The sequence below is a fragment of the Varanus komodoensis genome, unplaced genomic scaffold, assembly GCF_004798865.1.
Source record: "Varanus komodoensis strain SLA01 unplaced genomic scaffold, ASM479886v1 scaffold2, whole genome shotgun sequence".
In the NCBI taxonomy this organism is placed as follows: domain Eukaryota; kingdom Metazoa; phylum Chordata; class Lepidosauria; order Squamata; family Varanidae; genus Varanus; species Varanus komodoensis.
In genome coordinates, this window is record NW_025335568.1 from 18,997,000 (window position 1) to 19,012,749 (window position 15,750).

Below are 15,750 nucleotides of genomic sequence, written 5' to 3' on the forward strand. Positions count from 1 at the left end.
AGGGATTTTAACACACAATTCTCAAAGTAGCCAACAGACCATAACCAATTAATACTCCTATTTTACAGCTACAGCCTATCAATATTTAAGGCAGATTTGCACAACATAACTGATTTAACCTATTTTGGTCTGTCATGTCATTTCTGCATGCAACATTGTGTTTTTGAAAACCAAACAGCCACCTGTTTTATGTTTTTCAGTACCGCCAATGCTAGGGTACCAAGGCTAGAACCACAGAGGTGCTTGGCAAGAGTGGCCCATTGCTGCTCTTGCCAAGCAGCTCATCAGAAAGCACCACAAACAGCTGCCGTTCAGCACAACTGTCGGGGGCATTCCTGCTCTTCCAGTCCTAAAGCTCTTTGAGGCAGGAGGGAATGATCAGCTGGACAGTGCTTGAGGAGTGCTGCTCAGCTGATTCCCCTGCTGCTCCTACACGAACAGGAGTATTTGCTGGGTGGTGGTGCCTGGCTGGGGACTGAGCACCACAGGGTGCCACCCACTTCTTGCTTGGGCAGCAGGATGCAAAGCAAGTGGGCAGTAGCAACAGCTCTGGGTTGGAGATGCCTCTCTGTAGAACAAGGAAGGAGGGACATGCTGCAGGGCCATCTAAAACATCAACAGATTTAATACGGCTCCCTAGGTTGCAGTAAGGGCACAGCTTTTCCATTATATTACATATTTATATGCTGCCTACAACTGCCAAAGGCCTTCCTAGGCAGCTTGCAACTAATATTCACAGGATCCTGGTATGAGTTAACACACATAACCTTAATAAAAAGGTGACAAAACACAACTGTACAATTCTACATACAAAAAAGGCTTTAATGATGATCTTCTGCTAGGCAGCTTTTTGTTGTTACTTTCCAGCATGAATTTTAGGGAGAAAAAGATCCATTGATTTTATGTAAGTTTAATCTACAATTAGAAATACCTGGCATTTCCTGGCACTGTAAGGCAAAGAGTAGGTCTTTTTTAAATCAGCAGCAGTGTTACAGAGTGAGATCAGCACTTTATTTCTACACTGTCAGAGCAGGTGCATTTTCCAACTTGATTCTAACTAAAGCTTTCCTTAGACACTATTCTCCTACTGAGTGCATGTGGAAAAATTATGCACTGATTTACTGGTACAGTGGCAAGAGTTTGTTCTTCAATCTTCTTAAAGCTTTAAGACACTTCGGATACTACAAAATGGAAAGAAAAATCTCCAGTGGTTAATATGAATTGGCACAGTCTTCAAACAGAATTGATCTTATCTCAAAACAAAACCCAGCACATTAAACTAAGGTGATAATATACTGTACAGAAACTTCTGTTCAAATTCCCACACATTCCCAATGACTGTTGGGTCACTGGCTCAGCCACTCTAATGATACATCAAAGAAATGTTTTGAGAATAATACAGGCTTAGATGCCCAGGCCTGAATTCCTTTGAGAAAGCACCTGATACTTTACGAAAAAAAATCCCCAGCAACAGTTGCTTTTACAATACACTGCAACCACTCAAAAACTCCACAAATTGCTAACTAAGGCTGTACCCCTGTGGTCTTTGGAGTGGAATCCCAGGCACTATAGTTAGTAGTTTTCCCTCTCCACAGTGAGCAAGATCCATTGTGTGGAAAAAGCAAAAGGGACATTACAACCTCCTTGCTGGGGGAGGGTTGGATGTGCCAAAATCCCCTCCTTCCCAAGAAGAATATAGCAGCACTTGAACTGATTAACCAATTTTCTCTTCCACTACAATCAATGGAAAGGGAGACACAATACAGAGCAGCAAAAGGTGACAGAGAGGAAAAAATCTAGGCCATCACATCTTTTGCTTTGCCAGTGCGAGTCCAGCAGAGCACTGATAATTTCTTGGCATAGAAATGTTATAATAATAATAATAATAATAATAATAATAATAATAATAATAATAACCTCCAGGAGAGACCTCTGCCCAGCTGCAATCCCATACGTATGCAAATAAAACTAATCTTAATCTTCAGATTATGAGCAATACAGTAAGCCCTGCTGAAGCCACTAAGGCTTATTTTTGAGCAGACAAATATGGGATTGCTCTAATAAACCTACTGAAAAGTAGCATAAACACCTACCACTTTCCAGCATGCATGAGTTCAAATGCCTCATTGATTTTCTCGAAAGGTAGAGTGTGTGTCACAAATTCATCCACTTTTATCTTTTTGGACATGTATTCATCTACCAGCTTTGGTACACTTTCCACACTTTTCCACCCTGGTAGGAAGCAAAACTGTCATTCAGCAAAGTGAAATAATGGTGCTTTACAGCAGCATCTGGCAAAATTGCACTCAATCCTACATATCAAAAACCCCAGAGAAAATTAAGTCTGAAAGAAAACTAAGCTGGACCCTTCTTTGGAAATGCTCTTCCCTTTATCCTGATGCGCCTGACAAGTTGGGCTATGTTCTTTGGAGGCTTATGCCACAACTGGGTTAGCTTTTTAAGCTGATGGAATCATTTGTTTGAAACCACTGTCACTTCCCACAAATGTGCAAAAACAGAATTCCTTCCAATGTGTCCATTTAAGACACTGCTATGCATATCCAAGCAAAATTATACCTCCAAAGGCAGTCCCTTTCCAAGTTCGTCCAGTGACCAGCTGGAATGGACGGGTGGCAATTTCCTGGCCAGCAGCAGCAACCCCAACTATCACACTCACACCCCAGCCCTTGTGACAGGCTTCCAAGGCTGCTCTCTATGATTAAAAGAAAAGAGATTAAGAGAAAGAGGAGCAAGCAAAAGAAATGGGAGGGGGCACAGCTCAGTGGCAGAGCATGCATTACTAGCCTTTCTCAAGCCGGTACCCTTCAGATATTTTATATGACAACTCCCAGCATTCTTGACTATTGTCCATGCAGGCCGGGGCTGCTGAGAATTGGCATCCAAACCATCTGGAGAGAAGCACCAGTTTGAGCAAGAGTGGTGTACATGCAAGTAGGTTCCAAGCTGAATATCTGATACTTGCATTTCGAAAGGCCAGTAGCAAGTGGTGGTCAAGCCAGACAGACCAACGGTCTTCCTATGTCATGCCAATGAACAATGTTTGGATGACTGATGCTCTGTAGGCCAAACAAGTAAGTTAATGTGTGACAGATTATTCACTGCAACTGTTTAGAAACACAATCTCATAAGATAGCTACAAAAGTTTTGTTTTTTGATTTATATCCTGCCTTTTTTTCCTACAAAGGGCTCAAGGCAGCTTACATCTCCTCCTCCATCTTATCCCCACAACAACCCTGTGAGGTAGGTTGGGCCGAGAGTTTTGTGACTGGCCCAAAGTCACCCAGTTGGCTCCATGGCTGAGCCGGGACTAGAACCCAGATCTCCTGGGTCCCAGCCCTATGCTCTTAACCACTACACCACACTGGACAGCAACACGCAGAGGTTGTGGGTGCTGCACTAGAGATGGTTATCCCATGCATGAACAGCCCAGGAACGCTCAAGACAATGTTGGAATGGATGCATTTTGGTCTGATTGAACAAAGCAGACAATTGCTATGCAATTCTGATTGTTTAGACCACTGATGATTATCAGTGATCATACATCATTTCAGATTATGTCATTACTCTCTTCCACCCAACCCTCTGAAACCCTCCAGAAATGGATCTCTGGAGAGGTGCACCTGGTGCTGAGTTTATATTCTTTTCGGTGCCAGGTCAAAACCGTTTTATTTGAGTGGTATTTTAAAAATCAGTATTTTAATCGTTTTGAACAGTCGCTTTGATTTTGTCTTTTATGTAAATTTTTATTGAATGATGTTATTTATATAAGTGATTTTATTGTATCTCAATTTTATGGATTGTGAGCTGTTCTGAGATGCCAAGGCATAATGAATGGCATGCAGAAGTTTTACATAAATAAAAAATAAATAAATAAGTGCATGTATGACCAATTACTTCCCGTGAAAGGCTCATCTTCTGGATAGCCTCCACATGGTTCATTTCCCGTGGCAGCCCCTTCTGACGTTTGCTAGGCCTTATCAGTTGCCTTATCAGTTGCTAGGCCTTACCATCCATGGTATAAGGAAACATGTTGGAAGTATCAAAGGCTACTCCATCTCCCCCTTGCAAGTAATTTTTGCTAAGAGTCAGTGAGAAGTAAATTTCATCAATGGATGAAATTCAACCTCTAATTTCATCCATTTCTATCTCATACAAAAAATTCCATAAAACAGACTCATAGGCTGTGCTCAACCTGCATACCGAATATGCTTACCATGACACCAACATTACCGATGCATTCAAATGAGTAATCTACTCCCCCATCTGTCAATTCAGCCAGGGCCTCCTGAATAGGTTTCTTGAAGTCCTCAGGGCTGATGCATTCTGTAGCCCCAAATTCTTTTGCTTTTGCAAATTTGCCTTTGTTGAGGTCAATCCCTATGATTCGGGATGCCCCTGCCACCTTGCAGCCCATGATTGCTGCTAGTCCAACTCCACCTAAGCCAAAGATGGCACAAGTAGAGCCAGGTTCCACCTAAAAGAGAAGACAGTAATTCAATTAAGCTGGATTAGAAAAGCCCTTGGTCTGAACCACACAGAGTTCTTAAGTTCCTTACCTAGATCCCTGTTCCAGTAGTTACACTTGGGGCTAAAACACCCTGGAGAGGAATTTCAATCAATAAGAAATCGGATATCCTACCTTGGCTGTGTTCAAGGCAGCTCCATAGCCAGTAGAAATTCCACAACCCAGCAGGCAGACTTTGTCCAAGGGAGCTGAAGCATTTATTTTAGCCAAAGAAATATCTGCCACAACTGTGTATTCTGAGAAGGTGCTCGTTCCCATAAAGTGAAGAACTTGCTTTCCTCTGCATGTGAATCTACTGGTCCCATCAGGCATCACCCCTTTCCCTTGGGTGACTCTTCAGAACCAAACAAAAACAATCATGCAAGTTAGGTATTATGTGATGTTATACAAAGCTCTACAAGATTTGTGTGCCCTTTTGGGATGCTTCCAGACAATGGCTCCCAATCAAAAGACAGTCATAGATACTTCCATCTTTCCTTCCTTAGAGGACTTTTTTTCTAGTAGGAAAAAAAAATGGAAGAAACCGTGATAAAACAAGGATAGTTACAAACAAAACACAGACTGGACCCGTAAATGAGGCAGAGTGGATGCACCATAAAAGTTGACTAGAAGCACCCCAGGATACATGGAAGAAGTGCATGGGCACTAAATGTGTCAGAAAGGGGAAAGAAAATAACATTTAAAACATTGAATGTCATGAAGCCTACAAGGTACCACAGTGCGCAGCAGACAAATTCCGTTTGTCTCATGGAATTGGTATAAGCTGCACACATAGTCCTTTCCAGAAGAACATGAGTAGTTAACTTAGATTTATGTTGAACTCTGCAGGTGAGGAGCAGCAATTTTGAAAGCTGCATTGCAAAATACACACCACACAAAAAAAATGCCATAAAACACCATCTAACCACTTTTTCTAAAATAATCCATACCCACCTAGCATTCTGTATGCACATAAAGCAAGCCATGAATTTAAAAGACTTCAGACAGGTCACAATGGGCTGGTTCACACCCAGCACTAAACACAATATCGCAAGATGTGCCTGACTTGCAAGCAAGAGCAAATCTTTCCATGTTCCACATGGCTGGAAGGAAGAATTTATCTTGCTTGTTTCACTTTCCCTGATTCCCTGCTTGCCACTACATACAAACCATGTATGAATCATGGTTTAAATTAAACTATAATGGTGAAATCCTGTATTTATTTAGACAAGGAAAAGGGCCTACAACTCACAGCTGGGAATTGTAGAGCTTTTTCTGTCTAAACATGCAAGGGATTGCACCCTAAATTTGTTAAAATAAGCTAGATTTCTAACCCACAATTTGAAGCTGGCTTGAAGTTGGAAGAGACCGCAGTCTTTTCCAAGCGTGCCAGACGGTGGTACTTCTTAGCCTCAGCCCACACAGAGCATGTAGTCCAGCACGAGGTGAACGCCACTAAGAGATTAGCTGGTGCTGCTGGCCATTTGATTACTCCATTTGAACCACTGTGTGATGGAGAACCCTTGCCTTTTTGAGTAAGTGAGAACAACAACACCCCCCCCCCCCCCCCCCCAAGAAAATAGCACCCACCTTATTTTCTGGCAGAGATTTGTTTTAGGGTTTAAACAAAACTTGCATTCACCACACTGAGGAATATACAGAGGGATAACTGTGTCTCCTGGAAAACACAAAGAGGTTTGCTTTATTTTACCAATGAATGAATCAGAAGCACAGTGTGTTAAACCAGATGCTACGTAAGTGAGATAATGCCTAGTGCAGCGATGGCCATTCTATGTGCACAACCAGCTGGGGTGTGTTGGGAGTTGTAGGGCCTTTTTCTGGCTAAACATGCATAGCATCGCACCTCAAATATGTGATTTGTCAAGCAGAAATCATCTATTCAGTCTGACCCCTGAGATGACATCAATAGGTAGTATTAGGACCCTTACTACTTTCATAGGTCATCTCTCTTTCCATTCACAAGACAGGATAAGAAAATGGCCTACCTTATAGGTTTCCATCAAGGATTAGTCTGCTATCAAAACACGCCGTTTTGCCAGCTTGTAATACTACATGAAGCCTCCAAAAACACATCTGAAAGTATCCTTCCTTCTCTTTCCAGGTAATCTTAAAGCATTCATGGAGAACGGCTACAGCATACAATCCCTCTGAGATCCACCCAGTGCCTTCTGAGATATTGTCAGAAAATGCCAACCATAAAAGAATAGTCACTCAGGCTAGTTCAGACAACATGCTAACCCACGCTCAAGGGTTCAGAGTGGATTGTCACTGAACTATGGCTGGCTGTTGAAATGTGGGTTATGGAATTACCTAAATGTAGCTACACTAGTAAGCTTTGGCTTGTTAACCACAAACAACCATGACATGAACACATGGCTTGGTTTTGGGTTCCAAACAATGGGTTGCTCACCATAATTTATCTTTGCTGTAGGCTACTAGGTTAAGACAACATGACAAGCCATGGATCAATGACAACCTACACTCAACTTTTGAGTATGGGCTAACATGTTGTCTGAACGCAGACTCAGAGAAGAGGGGGAAAGACTAACTCTACAGAGAGTTAAGTGGCAGGAGGGGAGGCTTCAACTGCCCATTGGGGAAATGACTTAATTTTAAGAGCAGTTCAGTAACAGAAGCAAGTATCCAGAGTGAAAAGAAATCTCCAAACAGGGACTGGGCAGAGACTGGGGATGTTCCCTAGTTATTTCCTTCATCTAGCAGGGGTTGAAGTACAGGGCCTACAAGACCCCCTTGAACTCTAGAAGTCAGGGTATACATACCCAAGCAATAATCACAGAAATGTGATCTCCCACAAAGACTAAATGGGACTTTACCTGGGAAACAGCACCCCACCACATTTTCCATTACAGTATAGGATTTACTCCTGTGGACATAGAAACAGACTCAAATATCCAACAAAGGAATGTGGTGTCAGGCTGCAACCTGTGACAGACCTGCAGAAGTACCACGACAGCTCAGCACACATTCCTTAATTTTTCCAACAAAGCAATACGGTAAATGTTTAACACGAGTTAAGAAAGAGCCTTTTGGTACCTTAAAGATGTCACATTCTCAAGACATGTTATAACAAACCAATATAGCTTTCCTCTGAATTTTTTTAGGAAGAGATGAAATGCCTTACCTGGTTTAAATTTAGTCACTCCTTCCCCAACACTCTCCACAATTCCTGCTCCCTCATGACCCAGGATGACAGGAAAACTCCCTTCAGGATCAGCACCACTCAATGTATAAGCATCAGTGTGACACACTGCAGTGGCAATAATCTAGTTACAGAGAACAATATGAATTATCCTAGAGCAGTGATGGAGACCCTAGAGCAGGGATGCACAAGTGCCCAAAACGCAACCCCAAACCCACTTATTTATCACAAGGTGCAACACTAAAATGAAAACCAAAAACTGAAGTTTTAGTTTAGAAAAAAACACCTCGGAGCCAATCCGAGGAAATATAAATATAATCTTGGCAATGCACTGCCTGGCCATGGGAAAGCTCAGATGAGTCACGGCTAATGAATCGTGGCTCGTGATGTCATCGCCTAGCATGGGTACTCCTTAACAAATAAGTGCGTGGCCACTATGTGCTCTGTTATCCGATGCTCCGCTGATGGGGTGATACTGGAGCGACACGCATTCCATGCCGAAGGAGAGGGCTCTGCGTGCCCACAGTGGCATGTGTGCCATAGGTTTGCCAAAACGGGCCTAGCCCTACCTGGTGCACATCCCTAACCGTAATATAGGGGTAAAATACAATTGAAAATGATGCAATGTTGAAAAAGCCTTCCTTGAGTAGCCTTTCCTGCACGATTCAAAATTTCTGCCCATTCTAAACACATTCCAACCATCAAAACTGTACCAGGTCACCACATTTTTGGAACCTGAACCCTACCCTGGTGCGCACCCCTAACCCTAACATAGGGGTAAAGTTCCACTGAAAAGAAGGCCATTTTTAAAAAGACTTCCTTGAATAGTTTTTTCTGCACAGCTCATCAATTTTGCACATTCTAAACACATTCCAACCATCAGAATCATGCCAGGACACCTTGTTGTTCTAATCCGAATCCTATCAAGGTGCACAACCCTAATATAGGGTTAGAATACCACTGAAAATGATGCAATGTTGAAAAAACCTTTCTTGAGTAGCCTGCATAGCTCATCATTTCTGCCCTTTCTAAACACATTCCAACCATCAGAATGCCAGAACAACTTGTTCGTCTAACCCTAACCCTACCCTGGTGCACACCAGCACACCTAATAAGGGTGTAAAGTTCCATTGAAAAGAGGGCCATTTTGAAAAAGCATTTCTTGAGTAGCTTTTTCTGCAGAGCTCATCATTTTTGCACATTCTAAACACATTCCAACCATCAGATTCATGCCAGAGCACCTTGTTGTTCTAAACCTAACCCTGCTCTGGTCCACACCCCTAACCCTAATATAGGGTTAGAATGCAACTGAAAATGATGCAATGCTGAAAAGGCCTTTCTTGAGTAGCCTTTCCTGCACAGCTCATCATTTCTGCCCATTTTAAACACATTCCAAGCATCAAAATCATGCCAGAACAACTTGTTCGTCCAACCCTAACCCTACCTTGGTGCACACCCCAACCCTAATACAGAGGTAAAGTTCCATTGAAAAGAGGGCCATTTTGAAAAAGCCTTCCTTGAGTAGCATTTTCTGCACAGCTCATTATTTCTGCCCGTTCTAAACACATTCAAACCATCAGAATCAACCCTAAGCGTTGGTGACTTCCTGACTTGACTTTTGTAACGCGCTCTACGTGGGGCTACCCTTGAAGACAGTCCGGATACTTCAACTGGTTCAGAATAGAGCTGCCACGCTGTTGACGGGGACTGGGCGTTATGCTCACATGACTCCAGTCCTCCGTCAGCTTCACTGGCTTCCCACTGAAGTCCGGGCCCAATTCAAGGTGTTGGTGATCACTTATAAAGCCCTAAACGGCATGGGTCCTGGCTACCTGAAGGAGCGCTTACATCCATATATGCCCACCCGCCCCCTGAGATCAGTGGGAGAGGCCCTTCTCCGGGAACCTTCCGTGAAGGAAATTAGGAGGATAGGTACTCGGAGGAGGGCTTTCTATGCGGTGGTGCCCAATCTATGGAATATGCTCCCCAGAGAGGTCCGCCTGGCCCTGTCGTTATTTGTTTTTCAGCGCCAGGCGAAGACCTTTTTATTCAAACGTCATTTTAATTGTTAATGTTATTTTTATTTTACATGTATTTTATATTGTTATTTATGTATTTTAATTTATTTATTTGTAAGCCGCCCCGAGGCTTTGGCGAATGGGGCAGCCTAGAAATTTTCTAAATAAATAAATAACCTGGTGCACACCCCTAACCCTAATACAGAGGTAAAGTTCCATTGAAAAGAGGGCCATTTTTAAAAAGACTTCCTTGAGTAGCATTTTGCGCACAGCTCATTATTTCTGCCCGTTCTAAACACATTCCAACCGTCAGGATCATGCCAGAGCACCTTGTTGTTCTAACCATAACCCTATCCTGGTGCATACCCCTAACCCTAATATAGAGTTAGAATGTAACTGAAAATGATGCAATGTTGAAAAAGCCTTCCTTGAGTAGCCTTTCCTGCACAGCTCATCATTTCTGCCCTTTCTAAACACATTCCAACCTTCAGAATCATGTTGGACCAACTTGTTCGTCTAACCCTGACCCTACACTGGTGCACACCCCTAACCCTAATACAGGAATAAAGTTCCATTGAAAAGGGGGCCATTTTGAAAAAGCCTTCCTTTAGTAGCCTTTTCTGCATAGCTCATCATTTCTCCTCATTCTAAACACATTCCAACCATCAAAATCATTACAGGACACCTTGTTTTTCTAACCCTAACCCAGTGATGGTGGACCTTTCAGAGACCGAGTGCCCAAACTGCAACCCCAAACCACATATTTATTGCAAAGTGCCAACATCGCAGTAAAACCTGAGAACTGAGGTTTTAGTTTAGAAAAAACAACTCACAGCCAGTCCAAGCATATCCGTGGCAATGCACTGACTGGTCATGCGAAAGCTTGGATGAGTCGCGGCTCAGTCGCGGCTTGTGACGTCATCCCCTGGTGTCACTACTTCTTTCCGAGCATGCGCATGGCCCCATTGTGCACTGTTACCTGATGCTTGGCCGCTGGAATGATGATGGGGAATTGGCTTGCGTGCCGATAGTTAGGGCTCTGCGTGCCCAGTGTGGCACGCATGCCATTGGTTTGCCATCACTGTCCTAGAGGTAATTCAAAGGGCTCAACATGCGCAGGACTTGGAGCTGGTTGACTTCTCAGTTGACACTTGTCACTACAAAGCCCCAATTTCTCCTTAGCCATAAATTCACTATGCAGCCTTAAGTAAACTGCTATCCTTTAAAGCACAGGTGTTTTTTTGGAGATTGAAAATAGGTCTCCAGATATTTTGGATTTCAACTCTTAGCAGTCCTGCCATTTGCCCATGCTGGCAGGGGCTTCTGGGAGCTGCGGACCAAAAACAGCTGGAGATGTACCATCTGCTGATTCCATGCAAGACAGATGCTGAGATGTAGTAGTAACAGCACTGGAGCAGAACTTAGGAAGTCCTGGGTTCGAATCTCCATTCAGTCATGAAGCTCACTGTGCACCCTTGTACCAGACATCTCTCAGCCTAACTTTCTCATAGCATTGTTGTAAGAATATAGTAAAGTAAAGGGGAGAACCTTGTATATCAACCCTGAGTAACTCAGAAAAATGAGGGAAATAAATTCATCAATAAATCTTTTGGCCCCATTCTATGTCTCATATAACAACAGACACAAGACATCCTTTACACTTAAAGTTTACAGATACTGAAATAACATATGAAGAATGGTGAACACCAGTTATGATTAATACCATACTGAACTTTTAAACTGATTAGCTAAAAGCAAACACTATGGCATATAAACTACACATAAACATATTTCCCAAATTTAACTGTTTCTAGCTTTGACATCCAACATGTACAACTACAATTAAATCCACCCCCATGCACTTGATTCAATTAGAAGAAAAAACCTTACAAACATTTTATATGAAAACATGTTCCTTATCTCTCAAAGGACTTTTAAAGCTACAGGCTAGCAGCTAAGCAATCTAACTATTGTTTAGTTACCTTGATACGGACTTCATGAGCTTTTGGTGGTGCAACTTCCACTTCTTCGATGGACAATGGTTTTCCTGCCTCCCAGGCAACGGCTGCCCTACATTTGATAACCTAAATAAGAAAGGAAGGGTACCAAGCTTATGTAAGGAACATTTTGTTCATGGAGCCAAGAACTAATTCTTGGACACAATCCCAAGTCACAAAGTAAGGACTGAAGCCTGTTCACTCAGAACTGCTACCTGCCATAGAAACTTTGGAAAAGACCTGCCAGAACTTAAAATGGACTTTCACTGGTTAGTGGAGACCACATAACCCTGCAAGCAACCTGATCAGCAAAGGAAAAATAGGTACACTAAAGTAAGGTACCAGGCTACACTACAGAACACATATTTTTAGACCAGGAACAAATGAAGGTGACAAAAATAATGTAATATGTTTAAGTTACCCTTTAATTTATTTGGTTTCAAACCTGTCTTTGAACATTTAACTCAGCTATTGCTTCGGGTAGGATTGCAAAATGAAGATAATGAGAGCAATGATTATTATTCTTTGGATTGGTCTCCATCACAGAAAATAAGGGACACATATGCAAAGAGCTGCTTTGTCCTGGGAGAACATCCAAAGAACTACATCAAGTGAAGGTGCAATTCTACAGCATCCCAACATTGACTGGAGTGGGGTGGGGATTCAGAGGTCCAGAGCTCCAGGAACCTGTGAAAGAACCAATGCCAGCTCTCTTCTGCACCTTGAAAGGGCCAATAATTTACACCAGTTCTATCTCAACTGCCATACATGGCCATCTAGATTAGTGGTTTTCAACCAGCAGGAAATGTCTCACAGAACCGGTGGTTGAAAACCACTGATATGGATGAAAACTGAAGCATGAAGGTCATGCCCACACCTTGTTTGGGGCATAGGATGCTCACAGCCCTCTGAGTTTGAAGCAATGGCTTATGTGCAACAATAAAATACAACAGATAAACAATTCACAAGAATAAAATAATACATTTCAGAAATGTAATGTAGTGATGATGACGATATGAACCATTCCTTTTTGGCAACTACTTATTGGACATGCATGATAAGACAAATGAATACAAGCAAAGGGTTATGTGTATTCTTACTATCTTTCTTAGATACACTAAAATCTAAAGCTAAAGCTAAAATAGAATTAATAGTATCTCATTAGGTTGTTAGAATCCTCCATGCAAAATCTTGGAAGAGAAACAAAGCTCCTATCACTGAAAAACTAGGTCCTGATGGACCAATTGCTTAAAGGAATGTGAGAAAAAATGGAGGGAACAGACTCACTTGTTCTTTAGGGGCAACTTTCCGTTTAAAGATCAGAATAAAAGGAGAACCTGTACCATGCCCATATCACATGCATCTACGATACTGACACAGCTGTCTTGTGGAAACACTACAGATAGGAGAAAGCTTGAGATAAGAGATGCAGGCTGCTTCTATAATGTAAAAAAGTATATACTTGCAAAACATAAAAACTGTGTATGGAAAGCAGTTGCAGCAAAGGCCAGAACTGGTTCATTTCTCACAAAGCAAATCTGAAAAAGGCCTGACACCCAGTAAATATTTACCTTCCTCCCTTAACATTTACACTGATATCTTTCAAAAGAAATGTGTGTAAAGGGAAGACACAAAGGATGAATTAGTAAATGATTTACACATTATGCATAAAGGCTTCTGCAAATACACTTAAGACGCAGCCTTTGTAGGACATGCTAGTTAGAACCTGGTATATGATGTGGCAATTTCAGCTTTAAGAACAAAGCAAACACTTGTTCTACAACACAGGCTGTCTGAAGAACGTTTTCAAGCCATTTCATCGTCATATCAGATAAGACACACTGATCTGCAAATGTAAGTTATAGAGACCAAAGTGAAGAAACAAAAAATGAAAAGAGGATTGCCTCTGTAATCCTCTGTAATTCTCATTTATACAATACCACTTTTCCATAACACCTAATACTCAAAAGCTCTCAGGGTGGGTCATAACAATGAAAACTGTAAAGTACTGCAGGATAAAATGCAATAGAAAACAGTATAAAACTAAAATAATTCTCCCCAGCATTCTAAAATATAGGTAGGAGATGCTCCTTCGGGTAATCTGGACCCAAGATGGTAAGAGCTTTTCAGGTTAATAGCAGAACTTTGAAGTAATCATCCTGGCTCTCAAGAATGCTTCATTAATGAAATGAAGCTCTTCATTACATATTGCAAGTACAGATGACCTGCTGAGCCTTAGCAGCACAGACTGCACTATGGCTTGACTATTTAGCAAGCACCCTGTTGCTGTTTGTGTCAACTGGGCCTGAATGTCTGTTCTGCAAGTATCACAAAAAGTCTACCAACAGCAGTCAAATTTTGACAGACAAATGGAGACTGGGAAAAGTGCTAATTTCTCCTCTTGCACCTCTTTTGCACTCATCCTGTACTGCAAGTGCATATATTCGTAAACTGGTAATTTTGCAAATGTTTACCTCCATTGTGAAAGGTCAGTAGCCTGGGGATCTTAAAAGATACTGAATTCATTATTGCATGCTTTGTGTACTTAAGAGACTGAAAGCACAAGACTGAAAGTGGTGGCAAGGCAGGAGAGCTTTTTCTTGTTCTCAAATCTGTGTAAACTTGCTTTTTGCTGTTTGTGGACTGAGGCAGTTAGTTACACATTGAGAATATCAGGTTCCCTCTTGCACAGGCACAAAAAGTTGGCAGGTACTCTTTAGTGCCAGGATTAAACCCAAACATGTGGGTTGAGGAGAGAAAGCCCAGTAAGTGGTTAGATGCATAGGATCAAAATGTTTAAAATGTAGCAAAGGATAGTCCCAAGAAGTCTGGTGAGTTGCTGCTTTTCTCTGTTCTCACAGTACGTTGATTCCTGGGCCTTTTCTCCTTCACACTCTTTTCTCGAAAGAGACCTGGAGCAAAGCACTACAAAGACTACCCGAATGCAAACTCAACTGCAATGAAAGCAGGGAAGCCAACCGCAAACAGCCTTCTCGAACCTGATGCCTTCAGCACGTGTGGAACTACAAACCCCATGTAATCTCCGGCTATTATGGGAGATGATTGTTTTTATGAGAACGTTTGGAGTGCATCAGGCCGAGGAAGGCTGCTCTGGCCTACCAGAAAAAGGGGAGGGGAGAACACTGCTTAAAGACCACACGAGTTCTTACTCTTGGAAACAAGCAACGGGGTGCACTGACTAAAACAGTGTGGGGTCAGCTCTGGGACGTGCTTCGACTAAACGGCAGGACTCAAGTCTCCCGGAAGCCGCGTAGAAAACGAGAATGCCTCTGAGAAAGAGCAGAGCACAGATTCAAGAGCACCCTTAGGCCCCGCTTCGAAGAGCAGCAAGGTTTTCAGGCCTGTGACGCTGCCCTGCCCCACGCAGCACTTCGGGAGTGCAACTTAAGCCCTCGGTTTACGCGCACAGATTTGAGGACAAGCCCCACTGAACGCAGGGGAGGCTTGCTTCCGAGTAAACATGCACAGGAGCGGTCAGCCTGGGAAAACGCAAATGCAAGTGCCTTCCCGCTCTCCGTAGCGTCCGCGAGCAAGACTTTCCTTTGTCTCGCTTGCCAGGTGGCCTCCTGGCCAGCTGCAGGCGCCCGTCGCGCCCCCTCGCCGGGGAGCGCAGCGCGTACTCACCCCGCTGCTCGCCATTGGCCACGCTGCTCCTTCGGCTCGCAAGACGCCCCGCGAGTTGTGCGGAGTCGAGGAGCTGCTGAACTGCGCCGGGGCATGCGCGCCTTCGGGAGCCGCCTACTTAATAGGCCGGCCGAAGCAGCGACGCCTCCTGCGCTGGGTCGCCTTGCCTGTCGACTGCTGCTGTGGTCTTTGGAAGCCAAGCCTGCGGGAAGGAATTCCCGTTGAGTTTGGCTGGGCTTACGCTGCCTCATAAACGATTGCAATCCTGCCGTAAAATCTGGACTGCTAGGAAGAGGGGTCGATGTTCTCACCAAGCACGCTTACCGAGGAAGAAGCCCTGCTGCAACGAACGGGGCTTTGCAGGGCTGGCCCAAGTCATTTTGT

The 15,750-nt window shown here is 43.1% G+C and overlaps 1 protein-coding gene across 1 annotated transcript; it reads right to left on the reverse strand.

The window, feature by feature from the left end:
- Positions 1-796: 796 nt before the first annotated feature.
- On the reverse strand, positions 797-15,468 carry LOC123022679 (alcohol dehydrogenase class-3). Its single transcript, XM_044428557.1, has 9 exons — positions 15,367-15,468; positions 11,707-11,808; positions 7,689-7,830; positions 6,116-6,203; positions 4,661-4,880; positions 4,235-4,495; positions 2,578-2,713; positions 2,094-2,232; positions 797-1,181 (listed from the first exon to the last, which is right to left on the reverse strand). The coding sequence occupies exons 1-9, from the start codon at positions 15,379-15,381 to the stop codon at positions 1,157-1,159; spliced, it is 1,128 nt and encodes a 375-aa protein (XP_044284492.1). The 5' UTR covers positions 15,382-15,468; the 3' UTR covers positions 797-1,156.
- Positions 15,469-15,750: the final 282 nt, after the last annotated feature.